This window comes from Abramis brama, assembly GCF_963993115.1.
Source record: "Abramis brama genome assembly, chromosome: 17".
NCBI lineage: Eukaryota > Metazoa > Chordata > Actinopteri > Cypriniformes > Leuciscidae > Abramis > Abramis brama.
In genome coordinates, this window is record NC_139979.1 from 13,906,717 (window position 1) to 13,929,125 (window position 22,409).

Here is a 22,409-nt window from a genome sequence, read left to right on the forward strand (position 1 = left end):
ACATATTTTGACCATCTGCTATAAATGTTCAATTTAGACAGTCCAATTTATATTTTAAAAATACATTTTGCGTTTAGCCGAAATGTATTTTCTTGTCCCTTAAAGTACATTTTGGCAAAGTTTAAGCAAAATATATCTTCAATTTGAAAAAAAAACAATTCCCAGCTATGCTGTCTACAGCATATATTTGAATATCAAATTGGAATATCATAACATCATAATGTACATTATAATGTTACGATGCCTAAATTCACTTGTAGCATTAAAATTATTGATTTTATGAGTTTTTTTATTTTATTTTATTTAAACAAAATAGTATAGGGTTTTCGCCATTTATCGGTTATCAGCCATAACATTAAAATAATTCTTGTCTTATCATGCATCCCTAATTCCGACCATATATATATATGGTTATATTTTTCCCCCGGTATGGGTACTGTTAACACTCTCAAATCCTTCAGAACAGATATGATATCCAGCAGTTTCTTTTAAAAATAAATACCTCTGCATGACAGAGTGGAGGGAGCCATGACGGGTGGACTGATTTCGGTGTAGGATCTTTCACGAGACACTGCAGACTTCATCTCCATGTAGCTGCTCTCTGGAGGACATGGTGGCAGGCCGGGCAGATCTTTGATGGTGGCATACGGGTTCTCACTGTTCAGAGAGCTGCTGCTCACTGCCACACAGGAATCTTTCAGCTCTGCAACCACAACAAGGTGTTAGACACAATTAAACAAGATATATATGATTACAATGCAGAAGAAGAATATCTGAGTGACTTTTACCTTTGTTGTAGTGCTTCCCAAGTGTAGCACTATAGCTGTAACTTCGATCAATCCCAAAAGCCCCTGCAAACACAATAAGACCACATCCAATTTACTCAGACAACTGCACAACACAAAACAAACTCAAGAATACGGGGAAATTGTTTCCCAGTATCCATTACCTGGATCTTTAGGTGGCTCCTGGTGTTTCCAGCCTGGAGGAAGAGTAGCATTAGTCTCAGCCGCAAACAGACCTCTCCTCTCCCTCTCCATGTTTTTCAGACTGCAGAACAGCTGGTTGTTGGTGTTCTGTCAAAGCATGAAACACAAATGAAGGTCATTCCTGTTATATGTGCAAAATACAGCTTTCATATACTGTAGCCTACTTCAAGAAAACAAATTATTTTGCTTTGCTCCAAAAACAGACAATGATTGCTAAAACTCTGTTAAACGTAATCAATTAATATACATACTGCGCTACAGCACACTACTGCTGAATTTCAATTTAGCATCTCATAATTTCGACTTTTTATCTCATGATGATGACTATTTATCCTATCATTATCATTTACCAAAGCATGATTTTTTTTCTTGCGGAAATGGGCTTCCATGAATTCTGTTTAAAAACTGTTTAAAAATGTATACCAGTTCTGGTTCATTCATCACATTGCAAATCAAGTGGACTGCATTCTGAGATACAGCGTTGTATACTGAACATTTTAGTGTTATGCTTATGTATTATTTTAGCAGACTTACAAATGAAAAACATAACAGGCAATTTGTCACAGAGCCAGCAATATTCATAGTATAGTATTACCTTGATGGCTCTGTCCTGGTTGTTGGGCAGGTGTGGCAGTGGAGGTCTGTTCTGAGACAGTGTGTGGTAACTCGGGTTTGAGTAATAGTGATGGTAGCTGTGCGGAACATCTACAAGAAAAATGCAAATCTCACATAAAATATCATGTAATATTTGAATATGCTGTTTCTAACCTGTAACATATAAACCATTTTTAACCTGATGTAAATGAAAACAAGGCTGCGAGGAAGAAAATAGAATAGGAAGAGCTTTACTCTTTTAAAGAATCCATGTCAGTTAGCAAATATTGGCTTATTGCTTAGGCTGACAAACAAATGGCTATTGTCAAAAAGGCGACAAGCACCTCAACATATGCACTTCCACTATTTTTTTCTGGAAATAAATCAATACTTTTATTCAGCAAGGATGCATTAAATTGATCAAAAGTAACAGTAAGATTTGCATTTCAAATAATGCTGTTCTTTTTTACTGAAAAGTTTAACGGTTGTCAAAAATACTGATAAGCACGACTGTTTTCAACATTGATAATAATGTTTCTTGAGCAGCAAATCAGCATAAGAATGATTTCTGAAGGATCATGTGACACTGAAGACTGGAGTAATGGCTTCTGATCAGGGGCAGCTTTGCCATCGCGGGAATATATATATTGTTAAATGTATTAAAAACACTTTTTTTTTTTTTAACTAACATTTTGATTAAATGCAGCCTTGGTGAGCATGACAGACTTCTTTCAAAAACATTTAAAAAAAAATCCAAACTTTTCAACGGTAGTGTATAAATATATTAGTTATTCAGTATAACGATTCCTTGTTGCCCTGGTGTCAAATTAAATTTGATGGCAATACTGAAAGTATCAGAAACTCCTGTGGCTCACCTGGCACAGTGTACTCTGAACTGACTGTGCGGGTTGAGGAGAAAGACACAACGGGTGTGTTGCTCTGTTTGTCCTGCTGTCTGCGCCGATATAATAGCAGAACAGCCAACAGGAGCACAACCAGAATCACCAGCACCACAATGCCTGCGATCGCACCCCACGAGTCCCTTTCCACTGGAGAAACAGGCACCATCATACTCAGCTCCTTCTCTGAAAAACACACACCCGTTCCCATTGACAATGTCAACATAACCAAAACAAATAAATGTGTGTTACTAAACACAAAATGGTTTCTAGGCTGCTTTTAATACCTGGTTTGCAGTCCTCGCCTGGTCCAGGTACACATATACAGTCTCCAGTGTAAGGATCGCAGGAATGGTTTGGGGGACACGAGCAGGTCTGAGCACAGTTAGTGCCGAACTTCCCAGTCTGACACACTACAAAGACAAACATTTGGCAAATGTTTGATGAAATTGTAGAGTGTGAGAGACATAATAGAGCCTTGTCCAGGAATAAAAAATTGTTTTAAGCTGAGAATCACAAAATGAGTTATTTCTTCCGAAAGCACATCCAGGAAATCTGGCAAATAGTCGTTTCGAGGACAATCGACTCTAATATTCAACTTCAGCGTAATCATTGTAATATGCTGCACAAAGTCATTTTCTTATTCAGTATTTTTGTTTTGTTTCCAGCAAAAAATATCTAAACATTCTTAAATCAAGATAAATTTACTTGAGGTGCAGTTACGTGAGAACAGTTTTAAACATAAGTAAGGTTTATGCTTAAAACAAGAAAAAATACTGCCAATGGGGTAAGAACAATCAACTTAATTCAAAGAGAAAACAGAGAAAAGGTTTCCTTAATTTTGATGAACTTTTAGAAAAAATTGTATACCTTATGTTATTTTGCATCAGATCTGGACATCAAAAATCCAGTGAAATCAAATAGTTTATCATAGAGGTCTGTTGTCCAGAAACTCACATAAAGAGCAGTCCGGTCCAGTCCATCCAGTGGGACAGAGGCACAAACCATCCTGGTGGTGACATGTTGCATTGTTGGTGCACCTGCACACATTGCTACAATGGCTTCCATACCGGCCAATGGGGCAGGCTAGAAATAAGACAAAAACAGAAATGAAAATTATGTACACAAGCCTTAAATAAGAGGATTGTACTGAAGACAGTCTGCTGCTATCGGAGATATAGCAGGTTTAAAGGGATAGCTCATTCACAAAATTCAGAAATTATTTACTCACCCTCATGTCATTTCAAACATTTATGCTGTTATTTTATTAATATTATTTTATTTATTTTTTGGTGAATAATAACTTGCATGGCCAAAAAACTATAACCATAAAAGTTGTCAGTTTTTGGAGCTTGACTGTAAACTGTAATTGTATGAAAAATTACTGCGTTACAATTTAAGTAAAATTTTTTGTTAGAAATTACATAGGGTTGTTGAGCAAATAAAGACAAAATTTCGATTTTTACATGACATCCCTTTGAGTGTGCATCTGTATATCTAACCTTGATCACACAGTTGTCCGATATATCCAGGCAGACACAGACAATCGCCTGTAATGTGATGGCAGGACAAGGCATGTACACATGTTGGGCATTGACGACTGCACCTCTCTCCAAATAGACCAGCACTACACACTACAGAGAAAAGAAGGGAGCACTCTCTAAACCAGCTCTAATGTGACCTGAGCTCTCAGAGACTCAAGGATGACTGTGTGCTTACTGTGTTGACACTGAGCTCCCCAGAATCCGGGTTTGCACAGGCAGATTCCGGTATGCGCCTGACAGGTGGCGCTGTTGAGGCAGGAGCAGGTCAGGTTGCACTGAAGGCCCCACGTTCCCTCTGGACACTGCTGTGTACAGCGCAGACCTGCAGAAAAATAACAAACTCTTTTGTGCTGTTTAAGGTGTATTGCGCCTTTTAAAATTTGAATAGCTTGGAAAAAAGTTTCATCAGTTTCACACTTGATCCTAATTTTCTGAGAACTGATTATATACACAAGACTGATAACATACTTCAACCATTTTCTATAAAAACGGTCACTTATTACTTATTTTTGGGGTCTCAGATATATTTTTGTGAATCTCTGACAAGTGTAGAGATTTGTGGAAATTTTATGTATGCATGCAAACTTGATTGACACCAGTTTGCTGATAAATACAAAGCCCTGCACGACATGCAGACAAAAATATACTGTATTGTGGCCACGAATTAAGTATTCATTCTCTCGTTTTTGTTAAATCGTGGCCAAGAATGAAGAGTTTCTTCACATGACTTAATTTGTTCTCTCGTTTTAGTAAATCGTAGCCACATTGAACTCGTCCCTCGTTTAAGCTAAATTAAAAAAAGGGAACAAATTATTATACCGTGCGCATGATTTACTTAAAACAAGGGAACGAATTAAATAGTGCTGATGTATTAGTAAGTCATGGAAACAAATTGTTAATTCTTGGCCACGATATACATTTTTCCCTGCATGTCATGCGGGGCTCCGTAGATATTGAATAGCACATACTGCACACAATACTCCATTCAATAATACAATGCGCTTGGCTTGTCCTTCCATCTCCAGAGTGACGGATTATCAGTTGTGATTGTTATTTTCTGCTTGACTTGTTATTTGATCAACCAAAATCTGCTATTGATTTAAACCTTTATCACTGCTTACTGTATACTGTTTTGTGTACTATTTATTAGGCCGTAATTATAAATGTGAATGAAGCCCTACCTGTCCAACCAGGTAAACACAGACACTGGCCAGTAACACTCTCACATCCTTCATCATGCAGACAGTCACATTGGTGACGACAGCCTGGGCCGAACATCCCGCTCTGTTCAAAGCAGAATGGAAATACTGATTCAGAACGATCAAGTAACTCTGACTCTGCCCAGTGAGATTACTCGGCTCTAACAAAATTACTACTTTAATTTAAATGATTGCCATGCAACATATATTCATAAGAGTATTATGCATTTGCCATCCGGTTAATAACTTATGCTGATGGTGTAAAAATGACTGCAGCTGATTTAGGAGACAGATATGCTGAACCGACAACAACACAGATGTCAAATTCAGTTCATGGGAGGAAAAAGTGTGACAAGCTGAATTGCCTGCATCTTCTGAACTGGTTATTGTAAATTAAATAAATGTGCACTGTAGATATTTGCGTTACCGGACAGGTCTCGTCACAGGAAGCTCCTCTCCAGCCTTCGGTGCACCTGCAAGAACCATCGGCAGGGTGGCAGGATGCTCCATTTGCACACTGGCAGGTTAAGTTGCAGCCGGGACCCCATGTGCCCTCTGAACATGCGATGGAACAGTCATGTCCTCTCCACCCTTAACACACACAAATAGGGTGACATTTTTCTCACTTCTCCCATCAGACAGTCAATATTACTTAAGAGAAGAGGCTACAGAAGGAAAACACATTTTTGAATATGTTTTTTATTGTAATATATTTGAAAATGTAATTCAAATGTAATTGATGACAAAGCTGAATTTTCATCAGCCATTACTCCAAGCTTCAGTGTCACATGATCCTTCAGAAATCATTCTAATACACTGATTTGATACACAAGAAACATTTCTTATTATTATCAAAGCTGAATATTTGTGTGGAAACTTAGATTTTTATTTATTTATTATTATTATTTTGGATAAAAAGTTCAAAAGCATTTCAAACAGCAAAAGTTCAAAGAATTTATTTGAAATAGAAATATTTTGTGACATTTATAAATGTTTTTTTCACTTTTGATCAGTTTAATGTTTTTTTTTTGCAGAGTTAAAGTATTAATTTCTGAAGTGCATATATAACCATAAATAATATGATAAAGATCAAGAAGGCATCTGTAAACAGTATTTCACAGCATTGTTCCCTTCATTTTATCTGTTCATTAATTACTGACTCTCTAATGCTCTAAATTCACTGACCGAGTGTTTTGTTTACAATTGAATTAGTTAATTCTTACTTTTAATGTGCAGTGTACCAAAACTCACCTTCCTTACAGAAACATGTTCCATCGATGGGAGAGCAGGCTATAGAGTTTACACAGATACATGGAGACAAGCAGCCCTTCCCATAGAAACCATCCTCACAGAGCTTCTCGCAGTGCAATCCCTACCCCCCCCCACACACACACACACACATAGGAATATTAAACACCTGAGATGGCATTAGTTACCTGTATTGTGAGTTATTGCAGAAGTTTTGTTTGTGACCGTGTCTGTCCCACTCACCGTATATCCGGGCGCACAGTGGCACTGGCCGGTCACCGTGTCACACACCCCTCCATTCACACAGAGGCAGGGCTCCAGGCAACCGTTACCATAGTAACCATTTGCACAGGTTTCATTACAGTACAGCCCCGCCCATCCAGGTTGACAGGTACACTCCCCCTTCAGAGGGTGACAGCTGTAACATCCACGACACAATCAAAACATATGATGACATGGGAAAATTGCTGAAGCTAGTAATTTTTGTTATCAAAACAGCATTTGGTTAATAGAATGATCAGCTGATTGATAGAACTGATTGGTCAAATAGTGAGTCTTTGTTCTCAGCAGTTTTGTTATTGTTTACTAAACTTAGTATTCAATTTGTTAATTGAAATAAATCTGAAATAAAATAAAAATGTTAGATTAAAACAGAGAAAATAAGAAGCTAATTATTCTAAAATAAATTTGAACAAAGATGGATGTAGTTTTCTAGTAGTAGTTGTGTTCACACTGGCAAATCAAAGCTAGTGATCGTCAGTAAAGAGACATGAAGCACAAAGCACACCTGAGAGTGTTTTGTGAGTTGCAGAGGCAGCGGTGTTCGCAGTGCATGCCGTAGGCCCCATCGGGACACATCCTTTGATCACAGCGCGGACCCTTAAACCCCGGCTCACACAGACACCCACCGTGGATGTTATAGCAGCGGGCTCCATTAGCACAGTCACACACACCCTTACAGTCCTCGCCGTACGTACCCACTGCACACTCCTCGTTACACCTTCACAGGAGACACTCAGTGAACAAATCACAGAACCATACTCAAATAACTAGCAGTGGATATCAGACTTTTACAGCTTTTCTAGATTACTAAATATTTTGAATGGCCGAATACAATCAATAATATACACAATCAACTGCATTGTTTATATTATTTATTTGATACTACAATTTTATTAATTATATTTTTATTTTGTATTATATTAATATTAGTTTTGACATTATTTTTATTCATGTAAGAATCTTGACAAATTATTATTTATGTCAGATCTGGGCCCGAAGAAAACAAATATTATCACAGGGAGAAACTGTGTTCAAGAACACTTAAAGGAATAGTTCACTTAAAAATGAAAATTTTGTAATCATTTACTCACCCTCAAGTTGTTTCAAACCTGTATGAATTTCTTTCTTCTATAGTAGGAAAAAAATACTATGGAAGTCAATGGGGTCCATCAACTGTTTGGTTACCGACATTCTTCAAAATATCTTCTTTTGTGTTCAGCAGAAGAAAGAAATTCATACAGGTTTGAAACGATTATAGGGTGAATAAATGATGACAGAATTTTCATTTTTAAGTGAACTATTCCTTTAAGACTCTTTTCCACCATCGGGCCGAACAGTTCTAAGAATGATTAGGAGCGATTCCGGTTATATTTCCACTTGAGCTTGGTTCGGCACAGCACGATTACAAACCGTTCTCTGCCCGGAATTCTCAGCACAGTTGGCTAAATAAGGTGTGTGGCAAGATTCGTGTAGTGATGTCGCCACTCAGGATTGGTTGCTTGTCTTTTGCCTGGCTAGGAGTTTCTCTGTAGCTGGCCAAGCGTGCTATTTGAGTAAAGTTAATGGAAGTTAATAATAAAATGAAAAGAAATATCTGATCATCCTGTACAACGCGGTTTCTATTTACCTCACATCATCTGTAAACTGTTGCCTTACCGAGGCAACGACTGACGCATTTGTATTACATTCCATAGAGCCGTTATCAGCCCCACAGGGAAAGTGAAACCATATCCGTATCGGCTGAGCTGGATCGGCACAGATTGCAACGGTTAAGCAATGAGAACGGTTTGTCCCGACAGTGGAAAAGTGGCTTTACAGTATGGCTTGATACTTAAGGGCCTCAAGAGCCTCAAGGGATCTGTAAACTGTATTTTTTAATTTATATAAGCTATAAAAGCTATCACCTGTGCTGGAATAATACATTTTCTTAGTATAATCTGAGAGTGCATTATACAGACCTTTCTCCAGTATAGCCTGCATCACACTGACATTGGCCTTTTTCTGGATCACAATGACCTCCATTATGGCACAAACATTCTTTAGCACAGTTTGAACCAAAACGGCCCGGTGGACACCGCTCAGTACACACTGCACCCTGAAACAGAGAGAGAGAGAGAGGAGAGAGGCTGAAAATGCATGACCACCAAAGAATAAAACAAAACAAAACCAAGACAGATTTCTCACCATCCAGCCGGGTGGACACAAACACACCCCTCTCCCCTGGCAGATGCCTCCATTCTGACATGGGCAGCGTGCAGGACAGCGGGTCGGCCTTGTACACGGCTCCTCGCACCTGAGAGGCAGAGACACCATTCAAAAATGGTTTTAGGATTGTAAAACAGGAAAGAAAGTATTCAATTGCACACTTTCTTGGCCACTGACCACCAGATGAAAAAATTTGTGACAGATCAGGTCGTAATGCTTCCATTCAAGGAAATACCAAGAAATAATTACGAAATTCATGTTAGTTTTTCAATTCTACTTTTCATTCAAATTGTTATGCTGATCATTCAATTTGTAGAAGTAAATATAATACATTAAATAGCACAGGTATACACGGCATTATATTTTGTACCTACTCAAGGGACTATGCGATTTCAGGCACAGCCATGTTTTTTTGCCCAAACCTTAGTAAATCACCTTGCGTGATTCATTTAAATACTCTCCTCCCATAAATTTTGCGTCTGAAAGGTAAACTCCAACAAATGCATATGCAATAAGGTCAGCTGCAAAAAATAACTGTGTCCATGCCCTTTCAGTGCAAATTTTTGCACTGGTTTGCGCTGGTGCAAGCTGTTAGTAAATCTGGCCCAGGGAATACAAATGTACAGTATATGCTCTGATACTGTATGTGCCCACAAACACACATATAAAGTCTGCAAAATGGTTTAATATGAAAATAATGTGAATAGAAATATGCATAGACTTATGTGACTAAATCTAGCATTTGAAATCCCTCCGTAATATACAGAGAGCAGAAAGAAAGCACATTATTATTCTAAAGTACGTCCTGTACTTACAGAGTTCCAGTAAATCCATCTCTGCACACACACTCTCCAGTGGTTTTATTGCAGAATCCTCCTGTTCCACACTGGCACTGCTGCAGACAGCCCTGACCGAACGACTTTGTTGAACAGGGGTCCTGACAGGAAGAAAATGTGTTTAATTAAATTAATTAAATTAATTAATTAATTCGACTTTTAATATAATGTATGTTGTAACTTTAGCTTTTTGCATCATATATATCTTCTCTCAAATCACACAGTAAAAATGGAAAATGTGCAGTTGTTACTATTTTAATATTAATATGGTATTCGATAATATATTTGACTTGAATAAAACCAGTTTATTATTTACATGTTACCATCTCAAGATCAATAAAGTGTGGCCATACCTGGCAGCGTTCACCAGTGTATCCGGCTGGGCACTGACAGGTTCCAGTAAGAACGTTACACTCTCCCCCGTTCTGGCACTCACAGAGTCGTCTGCAGCCTGTACCCCAATGCTGGGCATCACATGCTAAACATAAGCACAAATCTGAGATATCAGCAAACATAATTATACAGTCTGTTCAAATGCATTTACAAGGTTTTCTTGGATTAAGGTGGTTTTCTTATTGTCTTAAGGTGGTCTGACTGTGTTTGGTCATTTGAAGAAATCAGGCTTCCTAAATACTTTCGAGATTCTCTTGAGCATCCCTGGCATTTAGAGCATAACAAATTGATAGTGTGATATAACCGAAGAATTTGTACGGAGCTCAACAAAAGGAATGAGTTTCAAATGTGAAATTTAACAGATGGAGTTTGGCCGGACCTCAGAGAGAGCTCAGGCCAGCGCTCACACAGGGATTGGATTTCGGTCATGACACAAGCTGAACTGATGACATGTACCCTTTACGGGTCAAGAAGAGGAATCCATCACAGGCACACACACGCACACACACACAGGACGAAGAGCTCAGTGCCAATAAATCTTCTCTTGAACTTAAAGAGATTATTAATCAGCAAGGATGTTCGTTTGTCTTAAACAATACTTCTTAACTTCTGTATTTCAATGAATTGAAAAGGTTTCTTTCTATTTTGATTTAAATATATACTTTTTTTAATTAAAAAAATTGATATTTACACTGCCATTCAAAAGCTGGGGTCAGTAAGATTCAAAAATGAAATGTCAAAAAGCTGCATTTATTTAATCAAACATACAGTAAAAAAAAAATAATACTGCAAAATATTATTACAGTCTAAAATAACTGTTTTCTATTTTAATATATTTTCAAATATAATTTATTCCTGTGATGGCAAAGCTAAATTTTCAGCTGCCAATACTTTAATCTTCAGTTAGTGTCACGTGATCCTTCAGAAATCATTCTGAAATCAAGAAAAATTTATTATCACATTTATTATCATGGTCAAGAAACATTTATCATTACAGGTGAAAACAGTTGGGCTGCTTTTTTTGTGAAAACCATGATACATTTTTTTTTTAGGATTCTTTGATGAATAGAAAGTTCAAGAACATTAATATTAGAAAGCAAGTAGTCTTTAACTTTTGATCGATTTAATGCGTCCTTGCTGAATATATATATATATATATAGAGAGAGAGAGAGAGTTCAGATGCAAAGTGCCATCTGAAATTTTCTTATAGAATGATCATTTTTATCAAGCTTGTATATTTAAGTTAAGTAATTTCACTTAAATGACAATTAATAGGTAATCTTCATTGCCATTTAAGTGAAATTATTGAATTTAAATATACGAGCTTGATAAAAATGATCATTCTAGAAGAAAATTTCAGATGGCATTTAGAGGCTTTTGCATCTGAACTCTTCATATATATATATATATATATATATAAAAATCTTACTGACCTCAAACTTTATACTTTTTTACTATACTTTTTATATATTCTGCAGTCTGTTTGAGAAAGGTTTATTCTGTCTTTCCATCTCAAGGCAGAGATTTAGATTCCTCTGACTGACACTCTAACAACAGGGGACGTGAATGATTCCAACACCCCACGTTCACATTTCAGGCTTTAGGAACTGGAGCTCACCAGCTGTCTCAATTAAAACACTGAGCTGACGTCCAACCAGTTCTCAAAGCAAATGCATACCACTTTAAAAAGACAAGAGGAAGCCTCAGAACTTGATTGATTTTCAGCTCAAAGCAGTTGACCATGACACTTAATTGAGCTACACTACAATTTTTCTTTTGTTCCCAAGCTCCCATGCCCTAAAGTCCCTCAGGATAAATCGGCATCATCTGAAATGACAAACTTGTGATGGAATATTATAAACAATTAATATGAAGCAGATCATTTCACTCTCTTTGTCCATGTTTAAACTAGCATTAGCTTGTTGATGTTGCTTTTATTACTTGATCTATGTATTGCTTATTTTGTGTACATCGCTTTGAGAAGCTGCTTTTGAAGGCGCTTTATAAATTATAGTTTATTATTATTATCACATGTTTATAATGTGCGAAGATGAAGACTCAAATAAGAATAGTTTTATCCAGTAGATATAGAATGACTTTTTGAGATGTGGGAAAATTCCTCTCTAGTCCACGAGGGAAAAGTTGTTGTTGGGTTAAATGTCTTCTCTTGAAGGGCGCTTTCCCAGAAGCCCCTACTTAAATAGTTAACGTGAATTTCTTTCTAATGCAAAAATGCTGAACATTATGAATATTCCACTCTTGTAGCATGCATTTAGCCTTTTAGTGTATCTACTATAGGCTGTTATGTATATTATTAATTCTCTTTTGCATGATTTTAAACAGCCAAGAAGTCGTATAGCAGTTTGATGGAGTTTAGCCTTTGGTCTCTCAGGACAGAGTTAAAGAAATGTGTATTTAAAACCTCAAACCTCTCTAATTTCCCACAAAGCTCCCAACACACAGGCATTCAGGAAGTGTCAAGCCTTCTCTTGCTAATAATGGGGTTTCACAGTCCAAACAAACAAAGAGCAGGACAAAATTAGAGAGAAAGGTCTTCTGCCTAGAACCAGAGTCTTGAGTTTCCATTTCATTTATGTAAACTCCACTCAGGAGCCTATACGGCATTGTACTCCACTGAAACCACAGTTTTTCAAATCAAATCAGGATTACAGACTAAGATACTACAACACCCAATGGCATCACTGACGTATACAAGGACGGTCATGTACTTCACAGTCAGTGCGACACTACAAAACTACTTAAAAAATTACTTTGGAGAAATGTGCCAAATCAGATGAGAAAAACTGTAGATGCACTACAAAATTTAGCTGTGCAAACTCTTATTTTATTTTCATTTTGATGATGCACAAACATACTAAAAGAAAATAAAGTTGTAGAGTTAAGGAGAGAACAGATGCAGAGAGAGGAGAGGGGAAAAAACAAGAGGAAAAAGAAAAAGGAGGAAATGGGGCCCAATAAAAATATGCACAGCAACACTAACAAATGACAACACGTTTAAAAACGAAGCCAGAACACTCACTAGTGAAAAGTCTCTCCTTATTAAACCCTGTGCATGACCATGTGTGATACAGAAAGAAGGAAAAAGAGTGTCCCTTCTAGTCGGTCTCTCGACATTGCGATCCCTTTGAATCGGTCTCTCGACATTGCGTTATCACGCTATGGGGGTTATCCCCATTCTTCTACAAATACTGAAGCCTGATTGCATCGCGCTGGTGAAACAAACCGGCCAATGGCGCGTGAGCGCACAAGCTAGGGGCGGAGCCTTTCGCTATATAGCTCGAAGCTCACAGTCATTGAGTCAGAATCTTCTCCTTCCCGAACCAAGCATCGAAGCATCAAATTACTTCTTGCCGTTGAGGACGCCTTTAAGAGAACAACACTCTCAACCCGTTTCCTTCTGCAATCCGGCAAGAGGATGTTGATTAAGGAGAGTAGCGCATGCGAAGGACTGATCAAGCTTCTTGCAAAAATATATATATGCTGTTGCTTATTCCCGCTTCACTATAATCTGGATGGCGCTTATTTGTCTTGATATATTTTCCCCTAGGTGCTCTAGAGGATGTGCATGGTCAACAGGCTCGACTCGTTTGAGTTTGGCTCATATACTTCTCTTGTTATGATTGGTTATAACGCAGCAGGATTGTATTTGATCCCCATAGCGTGGTAAAGCAATGTCGAGAGACTGACTCGAAAGGGAACATATCCGGCTACTCGCGTAACCTTGGTTCCCTGAGAGGAGGGAACGAGACATTGCGCACGCTGCTGTGTTATAACTCTCAGGGCCCTATCTTGCACCCAGCGCAATTGACTTTGTACACTGACGCATGTATCATTCCTATTTTGCACCCGCGCAAAGCGCGCTTTTCCCTCCACAGAAGCACGTCGCTAAACTAGGGAATGAACTTGCGCTCCCTGGGCGGTTCAGCGCAAAAAAGGAGGCGTGTTCCGGCGCAAACGTTCCTTCATGCTATTTTGCAGGTTTAGAAAACAATTGCGCCACTAACCAGGAAAAAATAGTTTAAAGTCAGTGGCGCGTTGCGCATGTTATTCATATGCTATTTTAAGGGCGCATGCTTGGCCATAATCAATGTAGCGTGTGCACAACGCGCATACACTTTGATTCTCTCATCTACACAGAAGCAGCAGTTTTCATTTTTGCAAGTCATACATTATTATGATAGATAGATAGATAGATAGATAGATAGATAGATAGATAGATAGATAGATAGATAGACAATTTATTATAAAAGCATACATCTAGCTTACACATTTACCCAAATTATCATACTCCTTTTTAACCGAAGTTAATTTGGGTGGGTTTCTCCATCCCCAACGTCCCTGACGAGAGCGTTGCTCTCCTTGGCTGTGAACCGCTCCTGGCGCGCGTCTGGCAAATCCGCCGTTATAATAGGAATCCGCTTTAGAACAAAGCGCGTCTGCTCTTAAAGGGAATGTGAGATGACGCTCTGATTGGTTTATTTCACGTTACGCCCAAACCACACCTATGAATAATGAAGCTACTTCAGACCAACCCATTTTAGATTTGCGCCTGGCGCAAGAGTCATTTATCCCGCTGGGAAAATAGCAACAGCGCCAAGACCCGCCCACAAAGTTACTTGCGCTTTGAGCTTTGACACTTGCGTTTCAGATCGTTAAAATAGGGCCCTTAGAGTCTCCGTAGCACAACTGTTCAGTCGGAGATTCTGACTCAATGACGGTGAGCTCCGAGCTATATAGTGGAAGGCTCCGCCCCTAACTTGTGCGCTTACACGTCATTGGCTGGTTTATTTTACCGGTACGCTGCAATCAGGCTTCAGTATTTGTGAAAGGAAGGGGATAACCCCCCTCCCTCCTCTCAGGGAACCAAGGTTACGTGAGTAACCAGAGAAGTTTTCAGTATTGGATGAATTATACGTCTATTTATAACCCAGATTGCTTTTCCTCTGTTCACCATCTTGGATAAAAACATTTTTTAACATAGCTTGTTGCAAAGCATTAAGAGAGTGTTGCCTTAGAATTGAGCATAAACAAAGTTGCCTATTTTTTTAAACCACTTTCACACTGAGAATGCCTTTAAATGCTGCACTTTTTGGTTGTTTTTGTGTCAGAAATGAGATGAGAAAGTATAACTCACAGCTGGAACAGTCGTCTCCACGCCAGCCGCTCTCACACTGGCAACGATCAGGTGCTACACAGCGGCCATGGACACACTCCTTAGTGCAACGTGCTACACACACATAGAGCAGGAGGGGAAAAACAAACAGAGAGATGAAAAATACAAAAACAAACCGTTCAAAAGGTAAAACGTCAATTTAATACTCACGAACACATTTATTTCTGCTCTCATAGAAGCCAGGACAGCACTGATACCTCCTACGATAGTCCATTTTCACCACCTGCCTATAAAGTGTTTTATAGGTGATCCTGGAGAGTGAATAAGAGAAACAGTTTAATAACCACTGGAAAATTTACAGGCTAAATGCAAGACCACACAATATTCATTATTTGATTATCACAGATCAGCTGTAGTTGGAATATAAAGTCCCTCAGTAAGACTTCTTATTCAGTAGTTGTCTTGGATCAAATTTTGGCACCTTTTACCTAAACGTACAATATTTAGAAATGTATTAAACATTCAGTGCCCTTCCCATTCGCCTTAGTTCAGATTAAACTTAAAAAGGCCTTTGGGAACCGCCGTAAGACCAGCAGGAAAAGTGAGTTCCATGCCAGCATTATAATAAAGGGAGCATACGTGCACGCCAGCATCACAATTACTTGGATTCAAAGCAATTTTAAGCCTCCACTGCCAAACCAAACAATCCCTCCAATGACCTAAGCTGAAGACCGAAAACCTCTGCAGCTCAGTAGGATGAAAGAATTCATGCTGCGTTTAGTCTAAGTCAGCCCAGTGTAACTGTGAGTAAATGCATGAGTACATGTGTGTTTGTCAATGTGTCACCTGTGCCGGGTGCATTTGTTAGCGGTCCAGGGTTCAGAGCAGGTCTCTTCATTCACTTGGTCGAAGGGCTGAGCATATGATTCCTTCACTGAAGTGGTGAAGCTAAAAAGGAACAAAGATTTTGTCATGCTTACCAGTCACTTGTCATTTTGCATCATTCAACTGCTCGATGTACAACACACAATCTGCAGGAACTGTCACTGCACTAGAGTGTCTTGCTCAAGGGGATTATAGAGCTGTTCAGTTTGTAGTGATAAAACCAAGAAGAGAATTAGCTTCTTTTCGAGCGATGGGATCCCTCAGGAATTTATAATGCATTTTTAGAATGACAATTTTGGATTTATGAGTAAAAAAAGCTCTGTGGTTAGGATAAGGCTCTCACATTTTGTCCCTACACCATAAATGGATCTTTCGGTAACACTTTAGTTTAGGGTCCAATTCTCACTATTAACTAGTTGCTTATTAGCTTATTATTACTAGGATATTGGCTGTTTATTAGTACTTATAATGCCTTATTCTGCTAACCATATTCTACATCCCTCAATCCTAAACAATACATAATCTTAACAACTACCTTACTAACTAATAAGTAGTAATTCTGAGCTTATTGAGGCCATGTAGTTAGATAGTCATAGTTAATAGTTAGTTAATAATGAGAATTGGACCATAATCTAAAGTGTGACCGGTCTTTCTTAAAAATGTTGACTTTCTGACTTAAATGTTTAAGTTTTAAGTTTGGTTCAGTTTTTTTCCATTAAAAATTATTTAGAAAATTCCCATTCATCCATTCTCCAAACAGCTTGTCCTACTGTATGTAGGGGCGCAGGCATTTTAAAATGATTGACATTTTTATTAGATTTTATTTAGAATTTTAAAAAATTATTAGTTATAATTTATTAGTTATAAATTAAAGTCCTTAAAGTCCCTATATTTTGATGGAATACGGAATAAAAAAATGCGAAAGATAATTGCAACTTTTTTTCTGACAATTGCGAATTTAAATTGCGAATCGCAAGTCAGAATTGTGAGATAAAAAGTTGCAATTAGTTGCAATTTTTTTTTTTTTTTTCAGTGTTGTAAACAAGCTTCCAAATGATATAGCCTACTTAAAGCGAAAACAAAGAATGAACTGGTGTGACGTCATTTCAAACAAAATCGGGCCAAAACAAAGTTTAGTTGAAGTTAATTTTAGGAGTTTGAAACAGCTTGCCAAATTAAATTTCCGGGAAAAGTTTACTCTGGCTGGTAAACACCTTCGAACTTCCATTGTTCCATGGCGATTACGCAACAGGTAGGTGTGCCTTCTTTGAAATGGAAATCATCTTCTGTTCACGTCGAAGTCAGACATCCGTGAACACAGTGGAGAGCCGCTTTATCGTACAAAATGAAGTTGTAATTCTAATTGAAAGAGACACTGACCTTTACGGCCTTTATGGACTACATGTAAGTTGATGTGCTTGACGCATTGGAAATCCAAAAAACCACTAGGCACCAGTATAAAGCCACAGTCAAAATTCCCGCACCGCAATGAACAGGATATTATGTAATGCTCTTTTTTTTTTTTTTATAAATAATAAATAATAATGCATTCGAAATATGAAGATATACCACATACTCGACTTTCCCGCGACTTCCTCCCATGTCTCCGCCATTTGCATGCGTATAAATGGAAGGAAGTGGAGGAGCCTAAGCCTAGTGCGATCGCTAAGTTTCTACTTTCTTACTTTCTACTTTCTTGAACTTGTGATGTCCAAAAATGTCTAACCACCTTAAAATCTTTCCAAATAATATTATTGTAGTAGAAATTATTACCAATAAAGGGTGAGTGGTGACATCTATTTAAATAAACTAAAAGGTCACAGAAATACAACAGAACAAGACATAGACAGACTAATATTCTTACACTTACTGTATTGAAGACATTCTCATAACTCTTAAAGTATATTGTCTGATGCAGTTTTGCTACATGGGTAACTTCATCCCATTTTAACAATATTTAGATGATTTAGTTTGTGTTTAACTAAGGAAACAAGGCATATATTGACTGGGAACTGGATTTTTGCAGTGTTGTTGTTGTTTGACTTGCAAAAAATTATTTACAACAGCAGTTTTTTTTGCCAGCATGCAGTGGAGCAGATCGGCTGTATTGGCACTGACTTTCTGAGCTCTATATTGGACATGATGCTTACCTTTCCCATAAGCTGCAGACATTTGGATCCCAGGGGTCCAAAGACAATGACAGTTCACACACACAGCCCAAGACAAACAGGACCACACAGATCTCAGCCATCTTCATCCTGCTGTAAGGAGAAAAACAGTCAACTGCCTTATAAAATATTACAACTCTGCCCCTCAGAACTGTTGATGTTACACTGCAAGGCCAGTGCAAAACTCTCCTTCCATTTCAAGACATATTGAAGCCATCTGGTTTTATTTATGAGGATGCTTTAGGCACGCTGTAGGAAAGGGACAGACAAGTCTCCCATGGTGAAGATTTCAGAGACTAACACCAGCTTTATGAGCATATTCTCTCACATACACACACACACACACACACACACACACACAGAACACACATACAGTCTTCGTTATACTATTCTCAGTATACGGTGTGTATATATATATATTTATATATATATATATTAATATAAATAGTTCTAAATTAAAGATTTTTGGATATCATGAGATTTATATTATTATTTTTAACAGAAAGTAAATATGTATTTTTAATCACAAATGAAATGTAAATTAAAATATATGGCTGCCTTTATATTTTAGGAGAGGGGTTTCTTCCAAGGGGACCATCATATTTGGGCGTCCATGGCATCAATTTCTTTTTACAACCCCGGGTCTAGTAGACCTTATGAGTGGAGGGAACTCTTTAAAATGATATTGAATCATAAATCAGCACTGTCAATTTTGGTTTGAGAACAAATAAAAACTTAAATAAAACGAAAAAGTCAAATGAAGTGGCAGTTCATCCTTACTCCTACATAAAACTAGACACAAACAGAAAGAAAGAGACCAGAACATTCTGGGTAGATGACAAGTTTTCATTAAAGAGCTATAGGATTTTATAGGTTCCCTTACTGGGGTGGAGTATATTATCCCTATTCTTTCTGTTTTTTCACTCTTTTTTTCCTTTAAGGGCTTCATTAGAAAAAGAGTTTGAGGCCACATTAGGATTCCTGTGAGCTGAGAAACTAGGAGCGTGTTTAATGAGCAGTGCACTGCGACAGAGCGTCTGTGACAAACAAGTGGTTTAAATCTACTCTGAACCTGAGGCTGCGTTAATTACATTTACTTCTAAGTAAACAACAGTTTTATGCAGGACCAGATGAATGTTTTGGAAAATGCATACTTGTCTCCAGCAGGGTACTTGGCTTGTGTAAGGATGCTGACTGTTCAAATGCTAAATCAATACAAAATCCACCACATAAGCTCATGACACAAGCAACGTTAATATAAAAATATTCTTCTTAGCTCAGAAAGCAGGTGTTACATCTCCATAGGAGGTGGATGAAAAAAAAAGTGAATTTGAACTCAAAAACAACGTGAATTGGAAACAAAGATGAAGTTCTCAAGGTGAACGCATACCTTGACGCAAACCATGCTGATGACCTGGGTCTGTGGTGGAGTAGTGAGTTTGATGTGTCAATTAAACTCGAGGTTCTGTGGGGTGCGGACTGGATCGACTCCATTCCTAGAGCTTCCGAACAAATGTTTTTTTTGGGGTGCGGACTGATGGGGCAGTGAACCCCGAGGAGTCAGTCCTAGAGCTCCTCCTGTCCCATTTTAGAATAAACACCACAGACACAGTGTAAGAATAAAACTATATGCAAAATAAGATACACCGGCGTTTGTCAGATGAGAAGTTTATTCTATGTATCATCTTTTTACTACTTTAATTCATTTTACTCTAATTCATTTTATAACTGTATCATTTATCTCTTTTAAAAAAAGAGAAAAATAACTTTTTTCTTTAAAAAAGCATTTTGAATAACTGTTTTAATTTTCCTTGCTTTTATTTTGTGATTATTTTTATTCCTTTCTATATGTAAAGCACTTTGAATTGCCATAGTGTATAAAATGTGCTATATAAATAAACTTGCCTTGCCTTGGTATTACTCCCAGAATAAGTTTCCTTTGATTCAACATTACAATTAAACTTCATTACAGTAAACAATAAACATTTGTATGTTAATGTTTAGAATACTACCACACGGTTCCTGACCGTGGAACAAAAAATGACTCTCGATTCAGTAATGAAGTCAGTTGTGAACTCATTATTGTTTTTTAACGATTCACTGACTGATTCAAGCCACTAACTTGCGTGTGTTTTGTCAATCTTTTTTTGAGTGATCCATTAAAAAGAACTGAGTCATTTGTGCACAAATTGGACTTTGCGAATTGTGTTGTGTTCGTTCGTTGCTGTTTGCAGGAAAACAAGTTTTACCGATTGTCACCAATGCCAAGTAGATTTTAAATTACTGTCGTGAATGTTTCTTTTTTTTTAGCATTGGCAATTTGAGTGGCAGCATGGAGCCCTGATGACCCATAAGACTAAAACCCATAAGTTTGATCGTTCTTGCTAAACTGTTGCAGGGCTGCAGAGCTTTAAAAGGTGCGGTATTAAACCATGAGCTGATTTTAATGAGCCGAACAGATGCTGTGCCCATACTCGACTGCTTTCATGTGGACAAATTATGGGGAGGACGCATACACGACACAAACAGGAAAGGAGAGAGAGGGATTTCTTTCATCAACATTTTGTTTGCATCTGACACCGAGGATTGGTGCCACATTAAAAATGAGTACCATACGGCAGGATATTTTTAGGGGACACGCTCACTATAGTGGAGCTCACAAATGTCAAACGCTCCACATCTGAGTATAGTAGCATGAGAGAGAGGGTGCTCTGAAGGCCCAAATCAAAGATGTGCTGTCATTTAAAAGCCCCACAACGCTGTTCCTCGGCGAAGATAAGAGTATAATGGAAAATTAAAGAAAACACATGTAGTCATCTGCCTCTGGCTGGGTAAAACACGCTGTCCTCGTGTTTGGGAAGAGTACTTAAGTGAATATGAAAGCAAATCATATTCACACAGATTTGAGCTTTTCATGCAGCTGGATATTGTAATTGCATTACTGTGTAATTGATATTGTGGTTTGATTCTGTACAACAATAATTTAAAACCTATTCAATTGGGAAAGCTTTATGTGTGTTCACGACAAAACTTTGTGTGAGTTCATGCCAGTGTTTACTAACTAAAAACTAGTGAAAAATGACTCGAAAATTTTTTCTTTTTTAATGAGTTAGTCAAAAAGATTCACAAAACAGCCTTGAATCGATAAGATTAATAGATAATTAATGGTTTGGCATAATAATTAATAATTAATGGTTTGAATTATTCACTCAGTTAGTGAATCATACAGATTTCACAACTGACTACCTTAATGAACCACGAGTCCTTTGGAACCACGGGAACTTTCTGGATCTATATTTTAGGTTTGTCAGAATTACATCAGTCTATTTCTGATTTTGTGAATAGCATACCTATTACGATTTCTACTTAATTTATATAATGTTTTTTTTTGCTTCATTTTCTATATTTTCTATCTATAGGCTGTTTTTTGTCCACACAGATAAATATTCTTACAAAACAAAGTGTATTTATGTGCTACAAATAGGCTATAGTATCAAATTAGAACAAATACAAGAACAACAGTTTATATAAAACATCCTTCAATATAGCACATAGTAGTGTTTGTTGTAAAATCAAAAAAAAGAAAAAAAAGATCTATGCATTCACTGAACTGAAGCACTTCTGAATGAACAACCATCTTTATCAAGGGATAACTAAAAAGTAAAGTCTCCTATGTTTAATTTTAGGAGCTTATGGCTCTAGTAATTTTTTTATTTTATTTTTTGTCTGGAGCCTTGCTTTGGCGGTAGTGTTGCTCATGTTGTTTTTTAAACATCTCACCATGTGCATTGTGGTTTTAAGACACTGTGTCAAGTTAAAAATAGTCCTTTGCTCTGTTCTATTTAGCATATTATGTAATCAGCCCCCTGAAACGTGGCCGATTGAGGTCAGATGAACCTTAAAACTTTTTTTCAAACTACATTTGGAACGCAAAGAAATGTAAAAAAAAAAAAAAAGAACAAAAAACGAACATGCAGCACAGTTTTTCATAAGTCTATTTCAGCTCTGATTGAAGAGAATTAAAGTTGAATT

The 22,409-nt window shown here is 37.5% G+C and overlaps 1 protein-coding gene across 2 annotated transcripts in view; it reads right to left on the reverse strand.

Annotated features, from left to right (window-relative positions):
* The window catches only part of pear1 (platelet endothelial aggregation receptor 1), a 36,824-nt gene that overhangs the window by 812 nt on the left and 13,603 nt on the right, over positions 1 to 22,409 (reverse strand). Inside the window, exons 2-23 of one of the 2 annotated variants that reach the window (XM_084089946.1) lie at positions 18,360 to 18,470; positions 16,171 to 16,272; positions 15,535 to 15,635; positions 15,346 to 15,438; positions 10,150 to 10,274; positions 9,776 to 9,897; positions 8,940 to 9,048; positions 8,714 to 8,850; positions 7,261 to 7,473; positions 6,717 to 6,891; positions 6,477 to 6,597; positions 5,653 to 5,816; positions 5,208 to 5,310; positions 4,202 to 4,348; positions 3,985 to 4,116; positions 3,440 to 3,568; positions 2,770 to 2,895; positions 2,459 to 2,668; positions 1,585 to 1,694; positions 950 to 1,076; positions 789 to 851; positions 503 to 703 (exon numbers count right to left, since the gene is read on the reverse strand). In XM_084089946.1, the coding sequence (XP_083946072.1) occupies positions 503 to 703; positions 789 to 851; positions 950 to 1,076; positions 1,585 to 1,694; positions 2,459 to 2,668; positions 2,770 to 2,895; positions 3,440 to 3,568; positions 3,985 to 4,116; positions 4,202 to 4,348; positions 5,208 to 5,310; positions 5,653 to 5,816; positions 6,477 to 6,597; positions 6,717 to 6,891; positions 7,261 to 7,473; positions 8,714 to 8,850; positions 8,940 to 9,048; positions 9,776 to 9,897; positions 10,150 to 10,274; positions 15,346 to 15,438; positions 15,535 to 15,635; positions 16,171 to 16,272; positions 18,360 to 18,466 (2,917 nt within the window). In that variant the 5' untranslated portion in view covers positions 18,467 to 18,470. The remainder of the gene's footprint in view (positions 1 to 502; positions 704 to 788; positions 852 to 949; positions 1,077 to 1,584; positions 1,695 to 2,458; positions 2,669 to 2,769; positions 2,896 to 3,439; positions 3,569 to 3,984; positions 4,117 to 4,201; positions 4,349 to 5,207; positions 5,311 to 5,652; positions 5,817 to 6,476; positions 6,598 to 6,716; positions 6,892 to 7,260; positions 7,474 to 8,713; positions 8,851 to 8,939; positions 9,049 to 9,775; positions 9,898 to 10,149; positions 10,275 to 15,345; positions 15,439 to 15,534; positions 15,636 to 16,170; positions 16,273 to 18,359; positions 18,471 to 22,409) is intronic. The other variant, XM_084089947.1, reaches the window with a different exon arrangement.